This window comes from Dendrobium catenatum, unplaced genomic scaffold (assembly GCF_001605985.2).
Source record: "Dendrobium catenatum unplaced genomic scaffold, ASM160598v2 fragScaff_scaffold_1021, whole genome shotgun sequence".
In the NCBI taxonomy this organism is placed as follows: Eukaryota; Viridiplantae; Streptophyta; class Magnoliopsida; order Asparagales; family Orchidaceae; genus Dendrobium; species Dendrobium catenatum.
Window position 1 is genome coordinate 2,350,251 of NW_021319483.1, and position 24,735 is coordinate 2,374,985.

Sequence of the window (24,735 nt, forward strand, 5' to 3'; positions counted from 1 at the left end):
AACAGTCACCACCGGTGGCTCTTCATCTTCCCTTCTTTCCCATCTATCCAACGCCCACCACCGGTCATTCCCCACCACTAACCGCCACCTCCTAATCTCACCCACCCAAGCTCAACCTCCCCAAAACCGTCCCCTCCCCATCATCTTGCCAGCCGCCCCTTTAATCGCCGGCCATCTCCCTAATCTCGGCCTCCCCTTCCACCACCACCCCACTTCCTCGTAATCGCCTGCTCCTTTGCCGCCACCTCATGTATTTCAAATTTGAAATTTGAAATTTTTGATGAGTGAAAGTTTCCAAATTTTGCCCGGTGCCAAATTAGGAAGTTTCAATGAGGTTTCAATTTCAAATTTGAATTGAAACAGATTTGAAAATTTTATTCATTAATTTGTCGGAGCGAATTAGGAAACCCATTACACTCTCCCCAAAACCCCTCCCCCTTCACTATGCCGCCGGCCCCCCTTGATGGTCCCCCTCCTTTAATGCTACATTAAGGCCCCTAATTACATGTATTTGAAATTCAAATTTCAGATTTTTCCCTCCACTTCTACTAAAAATCTGAGAATAGTTTTGGTATGGAGATTATAACATTTTTTCTTCATCCCATCTAGTTCTTCCCTAACCCTAGCCTCTTCCTCCCTCCCACCGTCATCTATCTCCCTCCCTCTCTAGTTCATTCTCTCTTTACATGATATTGATGCATGGTCGATTCGGCGTTTGATTCCGATTTTGCATCCGACGGCCAAGGCGTCGTGGTTCTTCTCCAATTTCCATCGTCGGCGCGATTCCAATCATTGATGGATCCCTAGAAATTTCTTCCTCCCGTAGTAATTGTTGAAGAAGACTAATGAAAGGTACGTGGTGAATCACGACGTCTCTCCGAGAAGATGATCTTTTTCCTTGATTCACTTACTTTCAAATTCTACTTACTTTGTTGAGAGTTTGTTTAAGAAAGATATTGTGCTACTAATCGCCATCCACTAGTAATCATAGGGTTGTTACTTCTTTGCTCTTAGATCTCATTGTTATGTCTTGGTTAAGTTGGAAACTACTCCACATGCAATGTTTTAATTTTCCTATGTGCTTTGATTTTGTTTAGTCTCTTGCGTAGCTTAGCCTAAACGGAATTGACCATTTATGAGTTTTACTTTGTTGTTTTAATCACGAATAACGAAAATCTAAAATTGTTCTTAAACTATTTTGTGCAAGTTTCCGATTTTGCATGTAGTCCTACATCAAAAATACTTGGTCAAATCACCTTGGGTTTGAACATAATTAGTATCTCCTGCATACATATCCTTAATGACTTGAATATAAGCATTATTAAGCCCTTATTTTCTAGAACTCTCAATAGCACTTCTCTCGAAACTTTATCATATGCTTTCTCTAAATCAATAAATATCACTTATAGATCCTCCTTATTCTCTCTATGCTTCTCCATCAAATCTCTCAATAAATGTATAGCTTCCATAGTAGACCTACCCGACATGAATCCAAATTGATTTTGAGAAACATTAGTATCATGTCGTAACCTATGCTTTATAATTATCTTCAATAGTTTTATAGTATGTCACGTTTACTCAATTTCTCTATCATTCGCACAATATTCTGCATCACATTTATTCTTAAAAATATGAATCATTCATTCTTTACTCATTCTCCACTCTTCTGACATATTTTTAGTCTTCAAAATAATATCAAACAATTTAGTAGGCCAAGAAATTTCTTCATCTCTTAAGCATTTGAACACCTCTCTTAGAATATCATCAAATCCAACAGCTTTTCCATATTTCATTTTCTTTAAATCCTTTCTAACTTCGGTTTTACTAATGCGCCGATAAAAACAAAAATCTTTATTTTCATTTAAGGTGCTAAAGTCACTAAAGTCAATTGTATTCTCAGAATCTTTATTGAAAAGCTTAGCAAAATATCTCATCAATCTTTGTTGAATATCTTCTTCTAATAAAATAACTATTTGATCTTCATCCTTAATGCACTTCACTTGAACTAAATCCTTGCTACTCATATCTCTTTTTTTTGCTAAATTATACATTTATCTTTCGTCCTCCTTAGTATTAATCTATTATATAAATCATTAAAAACTAAAATCTTTACATCTCATCTTACGTTCTTAGACTCCTTACGGATCTCTTTATATCTTACCCAATTATCAAAGTTTTTACATCTAAACTAATTTTTATAACAAAACTTCTTATTTTTAATCTTTTTTCCACATTTTGATTCCACAATCAACTATTTTTTATTATTAGTAGCTTTTCTCTTTGATACTCTAAATACTTCCTTTACAATATTTTTAATACCACAAGCTATTTTTTCCTACATAACATTAGTTTTCTCATGCACAGATAAAATTTTAAGATCTAGAATCTTTCTCTCAAAAATATTTTTGTTAAATCTTTTTTTTTTTAAATGCTCTCATCTAATCCTAGAATAATTTTTTACTTTATTTTTTATTTTCCGTTTATTCATCTTAAAGCTCAAAACTAATAAGCAATGTTAGGTACATAAACTTTCACTAGGAATAATTTTACAATCTTTGCAATCTAAATGATTTATTTTTCTTATAAAACATAATTAATCCGAGTTTTACTATTTTCATTTTTATAAGTGATGAGATGCTTATGTAGAACTATAAATGCTTTAGATGATGGATATAAGAATTTGTACGCTTTCAAGTAAGAGCAATAAGAAGTAAAACATTACCCACTTAACGAAAATGAAAAATAAGAAAGGGGTGCCTTAGTTTAGGCCAAGTTACACAATAATAGTTAGGATCACAAAATAATTAAAAAAAATATAAGCAAATATAGAGGATTTTCAATAACATCCCTAGATTAACAACGAGATTAGATACATAGAAGTCCATCACTCATTCCCTACGTTTACTAAGCTTTGGCGGAGAGCTTTGCAAGATTATTTATGCTTGAGACACAACCACAATCGAAGGAAAATAGGAAGGAAATTGAGGAGGGGGAAAGAGTTCACCCTTGTCTTGGCGTGGTGGTGATTTGCCACTAAATGGTGGACAATTGTTTTTCGATGGCTTTCGAAAGATTGAATGTGATGTGCTTCAAGTATTCCTCGACAGAATTATCTACCTTCGGATTGACGTCGAAAAAGGGTGATCGGAGGATGTCGACGAAGCCTTGTTTGTTGTAGACGTAGCTGGAGTCGAGTTCAAGATCGACCATGTATATGATACGTGGCGTTGAAGTATTGTGGAAGATGCTATTTGCTGTCCTTGAGGATTCTCCTTGAGAAAAAGAAGTTTCTCCAAGGAATTCAAGTAGAAGAAGGGATGGGAAGGTGGCCGGCCAAGGTAGGAGGCTTGGGAGAGTTTAGGTTCAGATTTTGGTGGAGTTAGGGTTAGGGCCGGCTAGGTTAGAGAGGGAGGTGGGAAAATATGGTTTATATTTTAAAGGTGGAGGATGGAGGGAAATTAGGTAGTCGTTTCCCTAATTAATCCTCTAGATTTGGAAGGATTAATGAAGGATTGGAGAGAGAGAGGCAGCACGAAGGAGAGAGGGAAAGAGTTTGAATTAATTCCAATGGGAGAGGCTTCCTTTTGGAAGGAATTTAAGTAGGTGGGTACAAGGGGAATTTGGCCAAGAGAGAGTAAGGGGAAATATGTCTAGGTTCAATGTATTTGGACCTAGAGCTTTAATTAATCAATTAATTTAGATTTGATCAATTTATTTGATTGTCACCCCTTTCCAAAAATAGGTTCATCCAAGGAACTGAATTTTAATCAATTTCAATTTGAAATTGATTTGGGCTTGGATTTAGGGGACTTTCCTAAAATAGGTTGTCTAGTTTGGGAAAGATTTCAAATTTGATTTATTAATTTGAAATCAAAGTCTTCTTTAATAGGATTTGGTGGAAAAGGAAGGTATTGATGTGGGAATTTGAATTTTCTTGGAGGCAAAAGGGGATTGGGTAGGGGCGGCCGACGGCTAGGATTAGGGTTGGGTGGAGGTTTAGGGGAAGGGGGTAAGAAAATGAAGGCGACCACGAGCCCAAACTCTTCCTGCGGCTGGTGGGTGATCTGATTCCCTCTCTTAGGGATTTCTCTTCAAAACTCTCAAGCTCTCACAAGAACACAAGATTGCAAGAATTTTCATAATAATCATTCATTACCTTGAAAAGAAACATAAGGGGCTTATAAATAGCCTCATACAATGAAAGAGAACTAAAAGACAATGTTGCCCCTAGGACTTACATATGACCAGACCCTTAAGTAAGGGTAAAACGAAAAATGCAAATAAACAAATACATAATGCAAACAAATACATAATGCAAACAAATAAAACAAATACATATGAGAAATCAAAAATAGATTGGCGCAATCGTGGTCATAGATCGTTGGCCATGTTTCTGATATACTTTCCATGATCTGATGTCCCCATCAGATGCTCATCTCTTTTCTTAAATAATGTATTAGTAATTACAAAATCATAAACTATAAAAAATCTAATATGATTTTACTACATTCACTAGTCGCTTCAAACCTATAGCTATCATGAATGCTTTCAAAATCATCTACATCTCTATAAAGATGTCCATTTAAATCTCCATCAATAAAAATTCTTTCTTCAAAATGTATTTTTTGTATTTATTCTTCTAACTCATTTCTAATCTTAATTTTGAACACATATTCAAACCAATTTGAAGAGCATAAGCAATTATTATATTAATAATCTTAGCATCAACAATAATCTTTAAAGCTATAATCCTATCTCTAATTATATTAATTTTTACAACATTATCTTTCTAACTCTTATTTATAATCACACCTAAAACATTTCTAATATGACTAATATCTAAATACTATAGTTTAAATTCTAAATTATCAATCTCCTTAGCATTTTCTTCAACGCATTTAGTTTCCTGAATACAAATTAGATAAAAATGATAAAATTGAAAAAAAATATTTGTTTCCTATTTTTATTGGACTATTGAATGCACACTTTTAGAATATGAGCCAAGAAGATTAGGATTCACCTCGTGCCATTGTTTTTGAATGCACACTTTTCTCAACAACTAGTATTAGAGCTAGGCATTTTAGAGTTCTATGGGAAACGTGGGAGCAATGAAATATAAAAAGAGAATATGAGGATCCATTGGTTAATTAGAAAGGATTTCAGGTACTAGTGGTTGCATATTGACAATTAGAGAAAATTGCATCTATCTCTTTTTGAGTTGAAGCTAACAATTATGAGCCAAGAAGATTAGGATCTCATTATGTCAGGAGTTGTACGCTTATCATTGACACTAAATCTTAAAGATGTATGTGATCTAATCTTCAGTGGGGATATTGAGAGTTGAGAATGAGGTGAAGTTCATTCTTCCATTGATTTGAATCCTTAGATTAGGGGAAGAAGTATAGTAAGTGATACATTAGATGTATAGATCTGATAGCAAAGAAGTATTTTAAAAGGGTGGTGGTGTATGCAACAATAGGACAAATTTTAAATGTAGTTATTATTTAAAATTATTTTAGCTGTATAATTATAAAAAAAAAATTTAAATGCTTATAGTTGGCGTTTAAAATGCTGAGGAGGCGCTACAATAGGGTGGTGAGTGGGTTGACTGGATCAATTGGGTTTGTGAGTGGTTGAGGCTAGATGGTAGGGAGTTGAATGTTAGCCTTGGGAGGTTCGAGAAGGTGGCAAAAAGGGGGAGGCGAGAGGTTACTGGGAGGTAGGTTCGACAACACCTGGAGAAGGTGGGATTCAATGGGAGTTGTGCGTGGAGGAGAGGTGTAGCAGTTGTTCGTGGGATTGAGAGGGGAAGAAGGTCATGTGATTTTGATTGCACGGTAGAGCTAAGTTGTGCGCGGTGGGAGATTGGGTAAGTATTTGTCATGAGTGAACTAGGTTCACATGAAGGGGAAGAAGGGGGGCATCAATTGCTTGTTCCAATAGAGAAGCAAATTTATAACAAATATTATATAGTCAAATGTCATGCTCAAATCAACTTACAATTTTTTTTAAAAAATTTGCGACATGCATCTTGCTGGAACCAACATATCATCAAGTGTCACGACCCGACCCAGGGGCTCGAATTAACGAGGCGGGAACAAATGGTCGGATGATAAAATCATAATCTAAATCTATTTCCAATTCATTGAAAGAGCCACTAAACATAAAAAATATAAACTGATACAAAAATAACTTAACTTAAATAACTTTCTTTTTGTACCTCACGTATATGGTAGACATTTCTGTCTCTTCTGCTCATTTGATTATCTTAAACTTACTTGAAATAAAAGTTAGAGCAACAACAATAAGCCAAAGCTTAACGAGTAACAATGCCTATAAATTACAGTAATTCAAGGCAGTAGAAGTAATATGCTAGATGTCACTTTTCATTTAAACATATCATAAATCATAAATGCATATCATTTTATATTCAGTTTACATTCATCATATATGTATTTGTAACTTTCTCATTTTCATATATATAGTACAACCGTCACATGATCCACTGTCTAGTACCAATGAAGGTACTCATTTACCATATCCTATTCCATAACCTTTACCATTTTAATGTGCACGGGTACAACGTCCCCAGCTATAAAGGGGTGAGCTCCATCATTTCAATATGCACACGCAATCATTCAATATATCAATCATATCATATTCATATATTATAATATTATGCTCTATCTTAAGCTTTATGCAGTAATATAGTGAATAACTTAATATGCTAGAGATGAAACATTGAATCATTTGAAATGCAGTAAAGTGAATAACTTGCAATAACAATTAAATGAAAATTTGAAACGATACAATTACCGTAACATAGAAACATGTTTACTTACCTTAAAATTGGTAATTATTTTTCTTCACTTGTACTCTTTCCTTCGAGGTCACAAAAATTAACACCTATAAGAAATAATTTAATATTCATAAGCTAAAACTAATAAGCTCAAACTTAATTCTTCTTTTCCTATAAATTACTATAGTATCTCTCTCTCTCTCTCTCTCTCTCTCCCCCTCTCTCTCTCTAATTTTGTATAATATTACTAATCACTCAAAATTAACGTATTGCTAAAGCATAAATTAATTTAAAATAAACCAAATTTTCGGATAAATTAATTAAAAATTAGGAAAAATAATATTTTGAGAAAAATCCTAATCTATATCATTAGAAATCCTCCTATGATCATTGGAACATTACTCCTTAGGAAACTTCTTAAAAATCCAATAATATGAAAAAACTCTAATTTTTCCAACTCAACATTTTTGAGGAAAAACCTCATTTCTAGGTTTAGAATTATCCTTCCTACCTCCACTAACAATCTCCTAAAGAAATGTGAAGTTTTTTTCAAGACCTAGATTTTTCCCTTAAAGAAAACTTTATCAAAATTTGAGAAATCTCTTAATTACAACTTACCTTAATCTTCTCTTAGTCTTCTCTACACTTTCCCTCAAAGAAAGTCGCCAGAAACCGCCGCCAATGACTCCGTCGAAGCTTCCCGTCGCCCTCTCCCGTCCGCGCCTCTTCTTACGTTCGGCCAAATAAACCCGTGTGGGAGAAAATGAAAGGGACCGAAACTATTCGGTCCCGTAAGGCATTTAGTGGTTTAGAGATTTGCCAAAGGACCACTTTGTCCTCTCATGCATTTATTTTTCTTTAAGATTCTTAAGGGCTATTAAGTTATTTAGCAAAAATTCAGAAACATGAAATTTTACTTAAATTTCGTCGCGATGCATCGAGATGCGTGCAATGCTTACGATCGTCAATTTCAGGTTTTACATCAAGGAAGCTAGCAGAAAAACAAAAGCCAAAAGGTTCATCCATGCACTGCTTATAGCACACACTGATGAGGTCATCGATAGGAGATTTCGGCGCATCTATCAGAGACGACCACGGAGATCGACGGCCATGATTGCGAGCCTTTATTATTGATTTTACTTGTACCATCAGTTTTTATATTATGCTTTTATTTTCGTAGTTTCCCATTTTACCCCTGAGGGTAGTAGTTGCTTTTGTAGCCCCAAGGGGAATTTTAGACTTTTGCACTTTATTTTCTTTGGAGCCTATTTATATGGCCATTGTATCTTGTATGAGGATTATTGATGATTGAAATGAAATTTCCCTTGTTTTGTTCTCTTTGTGAGCTCAATAACGTAGAGATCTCTTAGTGAGTTCTCGTGTGTTCTCTTTGTGAGTTCACTTGAAAGCTATCCAAGGTTGGAGTCCGCGAATCTTCATCTCCATCATAGAAGATTTCAAAGGAAGAAGAGAGGGTAGAAGAAGGCCGAAAACCCCTTGCTGCCGCCGCCCCTAGCCCTGCACGTCGACCACCCCCAATTGCACCAGCCGGCCCCTTACCGCCGGCCTCCTCCCTTCCACCTCCACCCGGCCACTTCCTCTTCCAGCCCTTCCTCCCCCTCCTTCACAAATCCTGATTTCCAAATTGCAATCTCCCTCCAAATTGTTGAGATCCAATTTTGGAAAGTTTTGGAATAAATCCCAATTTTAAATTTAAAATTTTATTGGAAATTTATTTCAGAAATTTTAAATCTAAATCCAAGTTTGGCAACCCAATTTCCCTCCTTAAATCTCTCCCTCTCTCTCCAGCATTGCCGCCGGCCTCAATAATGGGATTTCCATTGATTAGGCAATCAATTTCCCTCCCATCCTCTTGATTTGTTTGAAATCAAATCAGCCTAATTGCCTCCCCTCCACGTCATAACACAAATGAAACTGAGATTATTTTAGTTTTTATTTTTCAAAACCTGCTCCTATTTTCCTCTACCGCCGGCCCCCTAATATTCCCCATAATTGAAATTTCAATTAATGCCTTAATTACATTATTGCAATTTCAAAAATCCCTAATTTCATCCCCTAAATTCCAAACTGAAATCAAATTTCAGTTGTGCACCACCTAGCCCGCCCCTCTCCTCCTTGCTCTACCGCCGGCCTACTTCTCCCTTAGCCAAGCCGCCGCTCCACCCCTCCTCCTTGGGAAGATCTTACTTGCGGCGACCATCCGGCTCCACTCCAAGGATGCATGGACGAACCCGAGTGGAACTACGGGTTTGAATACGACCGCAACGGAAGAGTCAACATCTTGCGATCACAATTCTTTGACGTCGGATTTGACTTCGACGATACCGTCGACGAATACTTGGACCGAATCTTGCCGACGCTTGTAGACTCCATTGACGAACACTTCTCCGTCTACACTTGGATTATCAAAGGTCGATTTACCGTGCCTCCTCCACCTCCGAGATCCTCTTCCACGGCAACGTTCCTTGGTGCTTCCATCTTAGTGGCAACCTCCATGCTAGTTTGGACAATCTTCCGTCGCTCAACCTAGTCTCCGTAGGAAGAGAGAGTTAAAGGTCTCAAGGTGAACAACTTTGTATTAATTGTGGGATTTCTATTTACTAGCCTTTGTTTTATTTTTCCTTCGCATTTGCTTAAAGAGTTTAGCTCTCTTGTCGTAGTTTCTTTGCCTAGCAAATTGAACACCGCGAATTACTTATAATTGACTTAACTTTGATGCATGATTAGATAATTTGTGGAGCTAAAATTTAATTCTCTTTTAAATTCTTGTGTAACTCCTCATTGCATCACATCACACACACCTATTAAATATGCTTATATCAAACCCATAATTAATTATAAAACTATTGAATTTTCATTGTCGGTGGGTTTCTTCAGGCTATACAAATACTTTTTAACTAGATATACATGATCTTTCATTCCCACACCTTCAAAGATTGGCGGTTGTCGCATATGAGTCACCGTGAAAAAGATTTCTTCAAATCGAACCATTCCAACACTAGGTCCTCTAGTACAACCCACTAACAAAATACAAATAAAGCTATGCTTAATATGTGAGAAAACCTCATTGAAGTCCATGCCTTCCTTCTGGTTAACCATTTGCAACCAATTGTGCTTAATATCTATATTAATATATTCAGCTTGTGTTCATTCTTTGTGTTTGAAGAATTATTTTTGCAGGCAATAACTCTTTTTTTCCTTTAGGGAGTTAAACCAAATCATAAGTTTAATTCTTCTGAAATGGCTCCAACTCTTCTACCATAATAGTGATTCATGATTTTGATTATCTTCCACTAAAAGCTTTGTCAAAAGTAGATGACTTGTGATCATCGGTATAATTCATAACATTTAGAGCATATGCAATCATATGCGGACAAGATGAATCCTCATAACAAATATTTGCAATAGTTAGGCTTATGAGAAATAGTAGTTTCTTTTAGGTATAGCGGCTTCACCTCCTTTTTAGGTCTAGATGCAATAGGTTGATTTGGTGAGCTATCATCTAACTATTCATGCTTATTTTCAGATTTACAAGCCTTTCTACTTTTAGCTCCTGTCAAAAAATCAATTTTCAGTGTTTTTTTGTTGAAGCATGATTAACTTAATAAAAAAATCAATTCAAAAAATCAATTTGTAGTGTTTCAACGATCAGGATAGGACTTAATGCGATACTCTCACATGCCTTAACACTCCTTGCACTCTTCCTAGTTATTGTAATGTTATATGATTTCTAGGTGTCTCTCCATTGTGGATACTAAATTTAGAATGCATATGTGGTACTTGAAAGTCTTGTTGTTATTACGGAAGAGGCACTTCCAAATGCCTAATACATAAATAAGCCTTTCTGATTTGTTAAGCATAGTATACAACTTGTATTTGAGGCTGAGGATTAACTAAAATATAAACTTCCCTGATTTATGCTTGAAAATAAATTCTCTAATTTTTGTTTTAACCTTTCCAAGTACAATGGCATGCTGATTCTCAGTTTTTAATTGCAGCCAGCTGGATGGACACTAAAGCAAGAATGGTTACCTGCTCATTGGTTATGTCTGGTATTCTCATTATAGAGTTATTTACCTTTTTTTTTGTTCTTTTAGCGCATGCAAGTTCTGTCTAATAAAATTTATCTTTCTGTATTAGGTCTGTGGTGCATCCGACAAACAAGTACTTCCTCCAAACTTTATAAAGCTTGCGAAAGATGCATATACTCCTGATTTAATAGCAGCATCTGATTGCATGCTTGGTACTGTATTTTCTCCAGTAGATAAGCTTCATTTTAATGGTACTAAGGTCTCATTGGTCATTCGTGACTCGCATCAGGCAAAATTGGATATGGTACTTTCAGTGAAGCTTTAGCCTACAAGCTACCTTTTGTCTTTGTAAGGAGGGATTATTTTAATGAGGAGCCTTTTCTAAGAAATATGCTTGAGGTTAGTTCAATTCTTCTTTTATCACTTTGAACAAGTAGATTGCGTATTTTAAGAATCTTACACTTCTCGTATACAGTACTATCAGGGTGGTGTAGAGATGATAAGAAGGGATTTGCTTATTGGACATTGGAAGCCTTATCTTGAGCGTGCACTAACGCTTAGCCCATGTTATGATGGTGGTGTTAATGGTGGAGAGGTGCCTTTCTTTATCCTGTACTAATTCATTTTGATGATGTCATCATATCAATATCTTCTGCTGGGATATTTGTGTTACTTTTTGTTGGTTTTATCGACGAGCAATTCTGCTTCATGCTACGCTGACCGCCAGCCAAGAAACTCAGTAGATACCATTACATGTCAGATATCATGTATAGTTTATTACATAACCTGCACGTCATGATTTCAAACCAAATAAGCTCCATGCTGCAAGATTGCTGCTGGTGAAGTGGCTGTAGTGACTTGAATTAAAGACTTCTGACAAGTGATTATTAATTTAGTTGCAGAATGAATTTTATTCCTTAGTGGAATTATAAAAAGCTTTCTATGGTATGATATTGTGCAAGTAATTGAGAAAAGAGGGATTTCCTTAGTTGTTTGCTGTTGGTTTGCATATAGTACTTGCGTCTGACATTTATCTTTTTGATAGATATATTTAAATGAGTCACTGGTTATGGGGTTGGCTTTTTGATGAGTATCATTAAATTATTTAAAACCTCTCCTTGTGAGAAATTATTCTGTGCGGACGCCGAACGCAGTTTACCATCCGGAGACCAATCAGAATGCGCCACGTCAGTAGTACCGAGCGCGGTACCGAACCGCGATACCAAGTGGGGGTGATGTGGCGCATTCAGGTTCGTATCTGGATGGTGTTCAGCGTCCGCACATAATAATTTGCCCTGTATTGTTCAGTATCTTTTGAAGTTCATCGCAATCATATAATCTATGCCATTCTTATTACCCACCACTGACCCACTCTCCTACAGAAAGAAAGAGGAGCTTAAACTAAGATACACAATTATGAACAGATACGAAACAATTGTTTGGGAGTTGAGGATTGGTATGCCATGTGTTTAAAGGAACGGATTTTGAATTATTTTCAAGTGAAATCTGTGAAGAGAAGGCAAAGGGCGTGCACTAACCCTTAGCCCATGTTATGATGATGGTGTTAATGGTGGCGAGGTGATTTTCTTTATCTTGTATTAATTCATTTTGATGATGTCATCATATCAATATCTTCTGCTGCGATATTTGTGTTATTTTTGTTGGTTTTATTGTAAGTCAATGACCAGAATAACAATTCTGGTTCCATAGTTTGGTGAGAAAGCCTGTGTCATGCTAGGCTGACCGCTAGCCAAGAAATTGTTCCGCCTCAGCCCAAACAGGCCCAGGAGGGGCCGGTTCAGACATATAAGCTGCCTCCTCTAAACCCCACCACCTAATTAAATGGGCCCCATCTCCTTGGACAGCAATACGAGAGAGAGGACAGTTTAAGCTAGAGGAGGGCAATTTGAAATTAATTTATATTAGGAAGCTTTTTATTATGAAGGATTGTATTTAAAGAACATGAGAGGCTAGGGTTAGGACACGCATGATTATTGTTTCTCTTCGAGTTCTTTTTGGTGTCTTGGACTCTAGGCTTCTCGTCTAGAGATTGGGAGATAATGATCCTCCTCTCTAATTGAGGATCAATTGTATTTTTGTTTCGTTCTTGCTTCGCTTTGATTTCTATGAAATTATCTATTGATTTTGATTGCTTCCACCCAAATTCTTCTATTTTTCTTGTTGATTTTATTGATTTTGTTAGGTTTGCTTGTAAACTCAAGTATTCCCATTAGGATTACTTGTGTACTCAAGTATTTCCTATCGGAAACTCATTAGACACCATTACATGTCAGATATCATTTATAGTTTATTACATAATCTGCACGTCATTATTTCAAACCAATTAAGTTCCATGCTGCAAGATTGCTGCTGCTGAAGTGGCTGTAGTGACTTGAATTAAAGACTTCTGACAAGTGATTATTAATTCAGTTGCAGAATGAACTTTATTCCTTAGTGGAATTATAAAAAGCTTTCTATGGTACGATATTGCGCAAGTAATTGAGAAAAGAGGCATTTCCTTAGTTTTTTGCTGTTGGTTTGCATATAGTTCATGCGTCTCACATTTATCTTTTTGATAGATATATTTAAATGAGCACTGGTTCTGGGGTTGGCTTTTTGATGAGTATCATTAAATTATTCAAAAACCTCTCCATAATTGTGAGAAATTATTATGTGCGGACGCCGAACTCAGTTTACCGTCCGGAGACCAATCAGAATACGCCACGTCAGTAGTACCGAGCGCGGTACCAAGTGGGGGTGATGTGGCGCATTCTGGTTCGTCTCTGGATGGTGTTCAGCGTCCACACATAATAATTTGCCCTGTATTGTTCAGTATCTTTTGAAGTTCATCGCAATCATATAATCTATGCCATTCTTATTACCCACCACTGACCCACTCTCCTACAGAAAGAAAGAGGAGCTTAAACTAAGATACACAATTATGAACAGATACGAAACAATTGTTTGGGAGTTGAGGATTGGTATGCCATGTGTTTAAAGGAACGGATTTTGAATTATTTTCAAGTGAAATCTGTGAAGAGAAGGCAAAGGGGTACATTTATTTCCAAATTAATGGCGTGCTATGTGATTTCTTTTAAAAGGAGACCCTGAATAAACAGAGCTACAATGCATAACTTTTTTATATATTTTCTGCGTCGATTTGTTCTTTGATTTTACATTCATTGTGCATCATCCGTAATATTTTTCTCTTTTCCTTCATGGTCACTAAACATATAATTATCTAGTACTTTTGTCACAGGTGGTTGCCAGAATATTACAAGATACTGCCATTGGCAAATGCCATTTAACGGACAAGGTATATCTTAAATTATAATTTGTTATGCTGTTCTTTTACGTGAATCAACATATTAAATTGGTCATCTTTATGTCCACCTATGCCCTCCTCCCCACTTTCGTTTGGTGTTTTAACTAGCTGTTATATTGTAAACTGTGTTTTTGTTTTACTTTTTCTCCCGTTCCTTGTGAATATCATGCAACAGAAACCTGACAAAGTAGCCTTCGCAGCACAGAGCGTGTGCCCATTATTTGGCTAATATACTAGTTGTTTAAAGTACTTGACCAAGAATAATATTATAGAAAGTATACAGCAGGCCTGAAAGCTGGATAAGGAAAGCTTTCGAAGAAGATAAAGCTAAAGCTGTGAAAGTTTCTTCATTGTATTTTTCATGCACCTATTACATATATTGTAGTGTGTATATATAGATGAAAAGAAGTTGTCTAGGTGTAAAGTTAAACATAGTAAGTGGTTTTTCTTTACACATGTAAGGTGTAGATACACTATTATGTTTTAGACCGATGGTGTTGATTTATTTTCCCTGATGGTTACTGCTCCACTTTTGCTGTCTTTGCCTCCCTACACATCGCCTACGCATGCCCGGGCCTAAATTGACACCTCCTGCGTCAATCTCTGCTATGTCTGTGAACACTTGACCGAACCCCAAGCCCTTTGGTTAAATTCCCGAGCCTTCGCCCGTGAGCAATATTCCGCTCAAGTTCTTGTTCCTGTGTGGATTTTCCCGTCAGCCACAACCCACTCTCGTAATCTTTGCTTCCCACGTGAGCCGCAACCCGTCGTTCACCTTCACTGTGCGAACACCTCGTGGTTTCTTGTAGCCAAGCCTGCTTCGATTATCCCTCAACTGCTTCTATGTTTATTAAAATGTAAATGTATAAGACATTGCAGTCTTTACTCATATAAAATGTATAGTAAATGCTACTGTCATTCGTGGGATAGCAGAGGAATATTTATATATTAAAATATAAATCAAATAAAAAAAAGAAGAAAGAAAGAGAAGAGGAACAAGTAATCTATAAAGATCTTGCGCCGTGGACCTTAAGTCCGTCCGGGATGGCTTCAAATTCAAGGCCTTGCATAGTTGATTTTAGATCTGGCCGAGATGATTTCAAATCCAATATCTCACGCCGTCAATTTTAGATCCAGCCGGGAAGAAATCAACGACAAGTGTCATCCCAACCTCCCTCGTGGGGAGGGGATGCCGGGAGGTTGTCGAAATTGCTCCAAGAGACTACTAAATGGAAGAGCAATTCAATTTTAATTTTAATTAGTCAATTGATTAATTTTAATTAAAACTAATTAATGAGAATTATTGAGTTGAAACTAATTAATCAAAGTTAATTAACTAAAATTAATTGATTTATTAAAATTAATCAATTAAAATTGACTGTTTAATAGAAATCAATTAATTAAAATTGATTAATCAAAATTAATTGGTTAATTGAAATTAATTAATTATTTGAAATTAGTTTATTAATTTTGATTGATTAATTGTAACTAATTAACTAAAATTAGTTAGTTAATTAAGATGAATTAATCAAATTAATTATATGGTTAATTAATTATCCAAGAGCAAATTTAATTAATTGGTTAATTATCCGAGAGCAATTTAAAATTCGAGAGTAAATTTAATTAATTATCATAGAGCAAATTTAAAATCTAGGAACAACTTAAAATTCAAGGACAATGAAATTTAAATTTAATTAATTGGTTGATTAAAATAGAAAATTTAATTAATTAATCAATTAATGTGAAGAGAGCCACTCCGATGAGTTTTCTTTTGAATGCAGAAAAAGAAATAATATTTTTCCACTAATCAACCATAATGTACAAGCAACAGTGAAACCACCCTCCTAAAACTAAGACTCAAACAAAAGAAAACCTCTCATGTACAAACCCTCCAAGCTCTCCAATCCTTATGTGCGAGCTCCAAAATAGTACGAGCTCTTACAAACAAACAAATAAAACTCATGAGCATTAAAATTAAATTTCTAAGGTAAGAAAAGAACATGTGCTACACAAAACTACAGTACTGAAAGAAAAAAAGCAGGGCACTGGTACAAGTAAAGGTACAACACTGGTGCAAGAAAAAAAAGCAGGGTAAAGTACTAAATTATTAAAGCATGAAGAGAAACTACTGTAGCAAAACCACTAATGTTAGACTTGATGAAAACAATTGAAAGCTAAATATCTGATGTGATGCTAGCAAACAACTACAAGCTAAAGCACATACGAGTAAAGTCTAATCTACTATAAACACAAACTATAGGGTGCTTCCTATGGGAAACAGCAAGTCCTATAAAACCAACGAGCAGCCTTTCTGTAGAATTAGATTGTAAGACCAATCAACGTGGCGACTCCTAAGTGGAGCAGTAAATCCCACTACAAATTAAACCTACAGACAACTTCTAAGGGAATTATAAGAACTATCAACCAAATTCAAATTATTGGGAAGCTTTGTTTATAAAGTTTGGTTGTAAGACCCACCATTGGACTACTTCCAAAGGGAAGAAGTAAGACCTGTCCTATCCAAATAACTAGGCAACTTCTAATGGGTGTCTTATGACCTATTATTTGAAAATTTTTAAATGAAATATCAAACCTTAAATTAAATTCAAACTAATGGACAGCTTAGCCTATAGGGCTAGATTGTAAGACTCGCCAATGGTCAAGTTTTAATTAAAGTCATAAAACCCACATTTTAGAAAAATTGTTAAATAAATTGCAAGTCCCTAAAACTCAAACAAATGAAACTAATAGGTACCTATTATTTGGAAAGACCCACTATTGAGCTACTTTCAAAGGGCAACAGTAAGACCCGTTTTACCCATATAACCGGTCAACTTTTAATGGGAGTCGTAAGACCTATTATTTGGAAAATTTTTAAATGAAATATCAAACCCTAAATCAAATTCAAATGAATGGGCAGCTCAGTCTATAGGGATAGGTTGTACCCAAATAATCAAGCAATTTCTAATGGAAAACATAAGATATATTTTTTTTGAGAAATTTCTAAACAAAACATCAAACCCTCAAACAAAACAATCAGGCATCTTAGTTTGTAAGGATAAGTTGTAAGACCCACTAGTGGGCTATTTTTAATAGAAGCCGTAAGACTCGTTTTACGGGCTACTTTCAATGTAGCCGTCGATCTGCGCCGTCGGCAATGGTACACGTGTCAAAATCTGATGTCCCCATCAGGGCTATTTTTAATAGAAGCCGTAAGACTCGTTTTACGGGCTACTTTCAATGAAAGCCGTAAGTACTCAAATTCAAACACCCAGACTATTTCGAGGAGAAGCCGTAATACTCACTTCAATTTAAACATATGGGTAACTTCTAAACGAAGTTATAAATCCCAAACCAAACTAACTTCTGGGTATTCTAATAGATGTAAACCCCAATCCACATCTAACCACCTTAATTTACTCGAGATCCTTGAGAGGAGGCAACCAACGATTACTGATCAGATTCCCTAGACACTACGTTCAATGATTGTTAGTGTTGATAGACTGAAATCTACGGTATACCTGGGACAACGGAACAATGGGATCTTGATCGGGTTTACCTCCATTTTCCCCTACAACTTAGACTAAAAATACCTAAAATTATTTATCATTAATCGAGAGCTCTCTTTTACAACTTAAGAGGGGTAATTAATAATGAGTGATTGCGCTCATGGGAAGTTAAGGACCTTGATCTAATTAAACCTTGACACTACCCTTAGGAGAAATTTGGTTAACTACAATCTTACTTTAGGATGATGGAATCCTAAGTTTTCAAAGTGGTATTCATGCCGACACGCCGTTTTTCTTGAGTCAACAAAGTTAGATTAGGAAAGCTCTGGAAGAAGATAAAGCCAGAGCAGCATATTGCCGGAAGGTTTCTTCATTGAATGTTTCATACACCTATTACATATACTGTAGTGTATATATAGATGAAAAGAAGTTTCCTAGGTGTAAAGTTAAATAGAGAAAGTAATTTTGCTTTACACGTGTAAGGTGTAGATACACTATTCTGTTTTAGACTGATGGTGTTGATTTATTTTCCTTGATGGTTGCTGCTCCACTTCTGCTGTCTTTGCAAGTGCCGTTATTAAATATGAACAATTTGAGGTGTCTGCTCTTTTATTTTCATTTTGTTTTTGTAAAGTATTTTTCTTTATTATTTCAATAGGCAATATCCCCGTTCTCCCTTGGAAGTCTGAAAGTAAGCCTCCTAACATGGAATAATTATGCGCTCATGTTTAATTTTCCTCTTTTTTATTCTCCATTTCTGTTACAATAAGTAATGTATTTTATTTCATATTTACAAGTGATCAGGCTTCAAAATTATAATTCTTGGGAATGATGTCTTCATGCAATACAAAAATACACGCTGCTTGGTTAAATGAAGGAATCTTGTTTGTTTAACTAATCCTAATACTTGTTTAAAATGTAGTTGAGTGGAGCAAGGCGATTGCGTGATGCCATAATACTTGGATATCAACTACAAAGATCCCCTGGTAGGGATATCTCCATTCCGGATTGGTATACACAAGCTGAAAATGAACTTGGCCTTCGTTCTGAATCATGTCATTCTGGAGTAAATGGAGATACAAGTTTTGTGGGATCGTCAGTTTCCAATTTAATATCCTCCTCTTTTACTTCCTGTTAGGACTACATTATTAATCATTGATAACATTGTTGTTTTAATATGCTAGATGCATTGCGGACTTTGAAATACTTCATGGAGAGCTGCATGGATTATCAGATACTTTGGCATTCTTAAAGAGCTTGTCAGCACTTGACTGTGGATCTGGCTCAGGAAAGAACACAGGAAAGCGCCAGCTAAGAGAGCAGAGTGCTGCTGCTGCGCTCTTTAACTGGGAGGTCCGGACTAACAACCTCATACTTTGTTGCAGTTGCTTCAACACTTTTCCATCATCATTCCTTGAACTGGCAAAGATCTTTTTGGCTAATGATTTGTCACATTTGACTCCGGCATTGCAAAAGTTAAACTTCTGTCCTTTTAAGTGGAATTCAAAAGTGGGAATTTCTCAAACGTTGCTAGCTTGCTTGCATGTCTTCATTATGTATCAGTGCATGTGGAGTTTCAATTATTAAGATATCTTCGCACATACATTTCCTTGTTGAATGAAGTTAGTCTTAAGTTTTATTCATTCTATGTAGCATTCGATGAATAAGAACAGAGCTTTTCAAACAGGCCAAATCTGATATGTTAAGGAGCTATCTTTCAGAGTACTCAGGCTTGTTTATAGATTTTATGGAATTTGAGAGTTATCCTATCTTATCTTCAATGATCACAGAAATTGATGATTCTAGTGTCATTGTATACCTTAATTCCTTTAGCTAGCTTATCACGTTTTGCTTTTATTCCAAGTTCATGAAACCTAACACTTATAGAGGGCCGATATCATCTCTGACACTGGGACGCTCTTGCATTCTAGGAAATTATGGAAAAGATGCCATTTGGACTCTATCGATTTTTATATTTAAAAAAATTCAACAGTTCTTGACAGCTCCTGTAAACTTAGTTTCCACTTGCATATTACTCACAAAGTATGTTTCTCCAACTCGATTATATGTCCAATCAAACTTGATTTTGATACTTTCTCTCTCTTCCTCTCTATCAGTCCTTGTCATTATTTTATACAGCAGGAGACACCATGTTTGAGTCTTGATGGTGTCCTGATTGAAACGATCCTTTGAGACGTTCTCTTTTGAGATGAGCTCTTAACGAAAATTGTTTTCATATAGGAAGATATATTTGTGGCAAGAGCACCTGGGAGATTGGATGTAATGGGAGGAATTGCAGATTATTCAGGAAGCCTTGTTTTGCAGGTAAGCTTCTCCTTAAACAATTTTCTGTAACTCAACTAACTGAAGCTATATATATATATATATATGAAAGGAAAATTAATCAAAAGCTGAAACTTTTAAACCATGTTGATCAGTGTTTATCACCTAATCTTGATAACCCGAGGATTCTCTAAAGAATTGAGCATTCTTGAGGTTGCATGGGGAAATATCATTCATTTGATTGTGAGAGAAATGGAAAACACTTGAACCAAATTTATGGTAACACACTGTCAACAGCTTTTGTTTAGCCTTATAAAGGATAAAGGAGAATTTCAATTGAGCTTGTTGAAGCGCTAATGGCTGAGGTTTGATTACCTCTTTTTCATTAAATTGGAAGTTTTGAAGTATTGAATACAATCTTAATTTTGATATTAATATGTTTCTTAGTATCATTTATCACATTTTACAATTCATTCACATTCATTGCATCCGTGTGTTGTTGCTTTTGTTTTATTTCTACCCAACGCATGAGACTGTCAATTCTAGGTCTGGAGTTGTCGTCATAAATTGAACTCATAATTACCAAGTCACAGGAGAGCTACATAATTATATATATATATATATATATATATGTTACATATTCTTCATTTATATTTGATATTATGGTATTTGGGTTGTTTTTTGGGATAATTGTGATCTAAATGACTAAAAGTTCACATCACAATACACTATTCTTAGGCAGTAAGCTTTTAATATGTTTTTGATTGGTGTTGCATGCTTTGAGGTGCGTATAACCTGGACTATTCACCTATTAAACATTTTGACATAAATCAAGTCAAGAATATTTTGGTGCCTTCTTTATCTACCGTGTAAATTGACTACTCTCTGTGTGCTTCACCTTTTTACAGATGCCTATTAGAGAGGCCTGCCATGTTGCAGTGCAAAGAAACCATCCAACGAAGCAAAAACTCTGGAAGCATGCTCAAGCACGCCAACAAGCAATAGGAAAATGTCCCAACCCTGTATTGCAGATTGTAAATCCTAAACTAGCAAAATAACCTTTGTTTTCGTTACATTCATCAGTTATATAGAGTAATTGCCTATGATTTGTCCTGTAGGAATGTTTTTCCATGTTTTACAAATTACGATGGCTTTTTTGTTTACCATGATTTTTTTTTTTAATGAGAGATTATGGGATCTTTTCAACTTTATGAAGGCTGATATATAATAAATGTGGTGACCCTTTAGAATTGATAGAAAAATCCCATCGTTAGGCTAGTTTCAGTTTTCCAGACTACAAAAATCAGAATTCAAACTTGGAAAAGCCATTTATTTGCCAAAGACTAGCTATGGAAGGCTTGGATTTTATGAAAGCAGTAATGCAAATGGTGAAATGATAGGTCCTTATATAATGACTTCTATATAACAATCCATAAATTAAAAGTACAAAGATTGAGGTGTCACATCATTTATATGAATCATATATTGGTACTTAACTAGTGCATAACTTTTCAGTTTTACTCTATATATTGTTTTTCTTTGCTTTTTATTTGCTTGAAAAAAAAAACTTCAACAAAAAGGACCTATGTTGTATGGATTCAGGTGGCCAACAACAAGGATGCCAATAACAATATTAGTTAGGAGATTATTTGGTTTGTTGAAAAAGGAATGTAGAGAAAAAAATGCAATGTATTCGAAATATTTTTGAGTTGTTTTGGTGGGTGTAAATAAATGAATGTAGTGCAAAGCCCAACAATGGTGGTGGTTGGTGGCCAGCGATGTGACCGGTGGCGGTTGGTGATTAGAGGCAGGTAAGGGTGGCGACTAGCTCATGGCGGCGGGTAGCTGCCGACAGGTGGCGAGGGGCAGCGATGGGTGGGAAAACAAACAATAGTATATTTCAAACTCAACCAATTCTAACGAATTTTCAAATACACCAAATTAAAGTAAAGAGTGAATTCCAAATATTTTAAAATTTTATTCTGCATTTTTTTTTAGTTCAAACCAAACATCATTAATTTCAAAATCTATGCATTTGTAATACTTTGCACCCATTTTACTTTCAAACCAAACCACCCTTAAATATGATAGCAATTTGAATGCTAAGATGGATTTTAGGTAAGTTTGAGAAGGATTATTCATTAGTGCCAAAAGATTATATTATGGTGTGAATTTAACAATTATTGAAGAGATAGAAAATAGATTTTTAAGGGATTTAGACATGTATAGTAAATGCCTAATATTTGATGAAAAAGAGGGTAGATAAAATTGATGCGAAAGGAATTGCAAGGTGAAATGATTAATAAAAAGTAATATGACAAGATATTAGACTTGAATAAGGTGTAGAATTGTGTGATTCATAAGACCTACCATGAATTTTCACAATAAGGTTGATGATGGTGGTAGAATACTTAAATTTCATACTCATGGATTTCACCTGAAATAAGTAAAGAACATCTTGTTAAATTCAGAGAATTGGAGAGGGAAAATGCTTAATTTTATTGCATAAAAATATCCTTATTTATAGATATATACAAGACATCTTAATAAAGAAATAAATAATTACAAAATCATGCATAAATGCTCTAATATAATCCTTCCTAAATCAGCCAACTAAATATGGAAGGAGATTAGTGTGATCCAGGTGAGCTTCCCATGGATTCCCATCCTAGCCGTGGGATTAAAATGCCAATGGACGGATGGGATCTAAGAGGTGAGCCTCCCACGGATTCTCATCCTAGCCGTGGGATCAAAATGCCAAGGGACGGATAGGATTTAATACTACTCAAGTTGGGGAATAAAGATATGTCATTCCCAGCTTGATAATCAGTCCCAGAAAGATAGAGTTATCGAGTCCCTAGGTAAGAATATCTGCAAGCTGATAATATGAGACATGATCGATAAATATAAGACCACTGTCTAATTTCACCTTTATGAAATGTCTGTCCACTTCTATTTGCATGATCATATCATGTTGAACTGGATTATGAGCTATGCTAATTATTGATTTGTTGTCATACTGTAGCTTCATGGGTCCTTCCCACTTAATCCTTATGTCTTTTAGAATCATCTTGATCCATAGTAGCTCACATATTCCCAAGGTGATAGCTCTGTATTCTGCTTCTGCATGTACTAGACCTTGCCACCACATTTTGTTTATTTCTCCTCCATATAACAAGATTTCCTCCAAGGAATGTGCAGTATTTTGATGTAGATCGTCTATCTACTGGTGATCCTGCATAATCTGTTTCAATATATGCTTCTGGGATTATTCCACAGTCTCTTCTGAAGAGAATCCCTTTACCTGGGTTCCCCTTAAGGTAGTGTAGTGTTCTGTCTACAGCTTGCATGTGAGCTGTTTTGGATTTTGTATGAATTGGCTAACTATGCTTACAACAAACACTATATCTGGTATGGTGTGGGAAAGGTAAATTAATTTTCCCACAAGTTTATGGTAAGATCATTTATCTATATTAGGATCTTCTTTAGCTTCCCCCAATTTTTGATTTGGTTATACTGGTGTTGTTGTTGGTTTACAAGCTAGTTTGCCCATTTTTTAAGAAGATCATTAATGAATTTTTGTTGTGAAATGAAGATTATTTTGCTGGAGTTGGCCTTTGTTAGAGTGGGCCACTTCAATTTTATGAAAATATTTTAATCTACCAAGATCTTTGATCTCAAATTCCTTAGCAAGACATTTCTTTAAAATCACTTTCTCTTTTTCATCATTCCCAGTCAAGATGATATCATCCACATAAAATAATGGAATTGTGACTTCCCTTGAGTCTGAGTGCTTGAAGAATAATGTATGGTCCCCTTAGCTTTGTCGATAATCATTAAGTAGCATAAATTTTGAGAATCTTTCAAACCAAACTCTAGGTGACTGATTTAGTATATATAGAGCCTTTTTTAGCTTGCACACTTTGTTACCCCCAGATTTTTCCTTGAATCCTGGCGGAATCTCCATAAATATTTCTTCTTCCAAGTCCCTGTGTAAGAATGCATTTTGACATCTAGCTGTTCCATATACCAATTGTTATTTGCTGCTAGTGAGGGCAGAATCCTCACAGTATTCATCTTGGCCACCGGTGCAAAAGCTTCTTGGTAGTCAATATTGTACGTCTGAGTGTACCCTTTCTCCACCAGTCTTGTCTTATACCTTTCTAATGTACCATCAGCTTTGTATTTCACAGAGAACACCAATTTACAGCCGACTGGTTTTTTTCCTATTGGTAGGTTGGTGATCTCCCATGTTTTGTTCTTCTCCAGGGCCTGCATTTCATCTTTCATGGCACTTTTCCAATTTTCATTAGATAAGGAATATGAATATCATTTAGTGTAACCAAAAAATTTTTGTGTGAATGTGAGAAATTATGGAAGGATACAAATTTGTTATAGGATATAAGGAAGATTTTTTTGTGAACTTTTGTTGACCTCGATTTCAGGAGACGGTTCAAATTATTGAATATGCTCTGAAGCATAATTTGGATTTGTACGTGTGGGCTCCGAAAATTCGGCCCCGGCCTCCCCGCCGCGCGATTTCTTTTTTATTTGAGCGAGGGGGTTTTAACTGATAAGTTCCGGGGTAAATTTTGGAAGGCAGATGGGTTTGTAGATAAGACTCTACCCAGAGATTTCGCCCTCATTTTGTGAGGACTTTATGATCTGAGTTCTGGTTTCCTATAGGCGCAAGCCCCTATAGTTAATTACCCCTCCCGATCACGAGAGAGAACTTTCGATTAAGGCTAGCCGTCAATCAGATACGTA

At 35.7% G+C, this 24,735-nt stretch overlaps 1 protein-coding gene across 2 annotated transcripts in view; it reads left to right on the plus strand.

Annotated features, from left to right (window-relative positions):
* The window catches only part of LOC110106273 (L-arabinokinase), a 59,768-nt gene that overhangs the window by 7,211 nt on the left and 27,822 nt on the right, over window positions 1-24,735 (plus strand). For both annotated transcript variants that reach the window (XM_020836107.2, XM_020836106.2), the window contains exons 10-18: window positions 10,819-10,872; window positions 10,961-11,063; window positions 11,141-11,250; window positions 11,327-11,446; window positions 14,111-14,167; window positions 18,608-18,780; window positions 18,870-19,038; window positions 19,927-20,010; window positions 20,877-21,002. In XM_020836107.2, coding sequence (XP_020691766.1) covers window positions 10,819-10,872; window positions 10,961-11,063; window positions 11,141-11,250; window positions 11,327-11,446; window positions 14,111-14,167; window positions 18,608-18,780; window positions 18,870-19,038; window positions 19,927-20,010; window positions 20,877-21,002 — 996 coding nt within the window. The remainder of the gene's footprint in view (window positions 1-10,818; window positions 10,873-10,960; window positions 11,064-11,140; window positions 11,251-11,326; window positions 11,447-14,110; window positions 14,168-18,607; window positions 18,781-18,869; window positions 19,039-19,926; window positions 20,011-20,876; window positions 21,003-24,735) is intronic.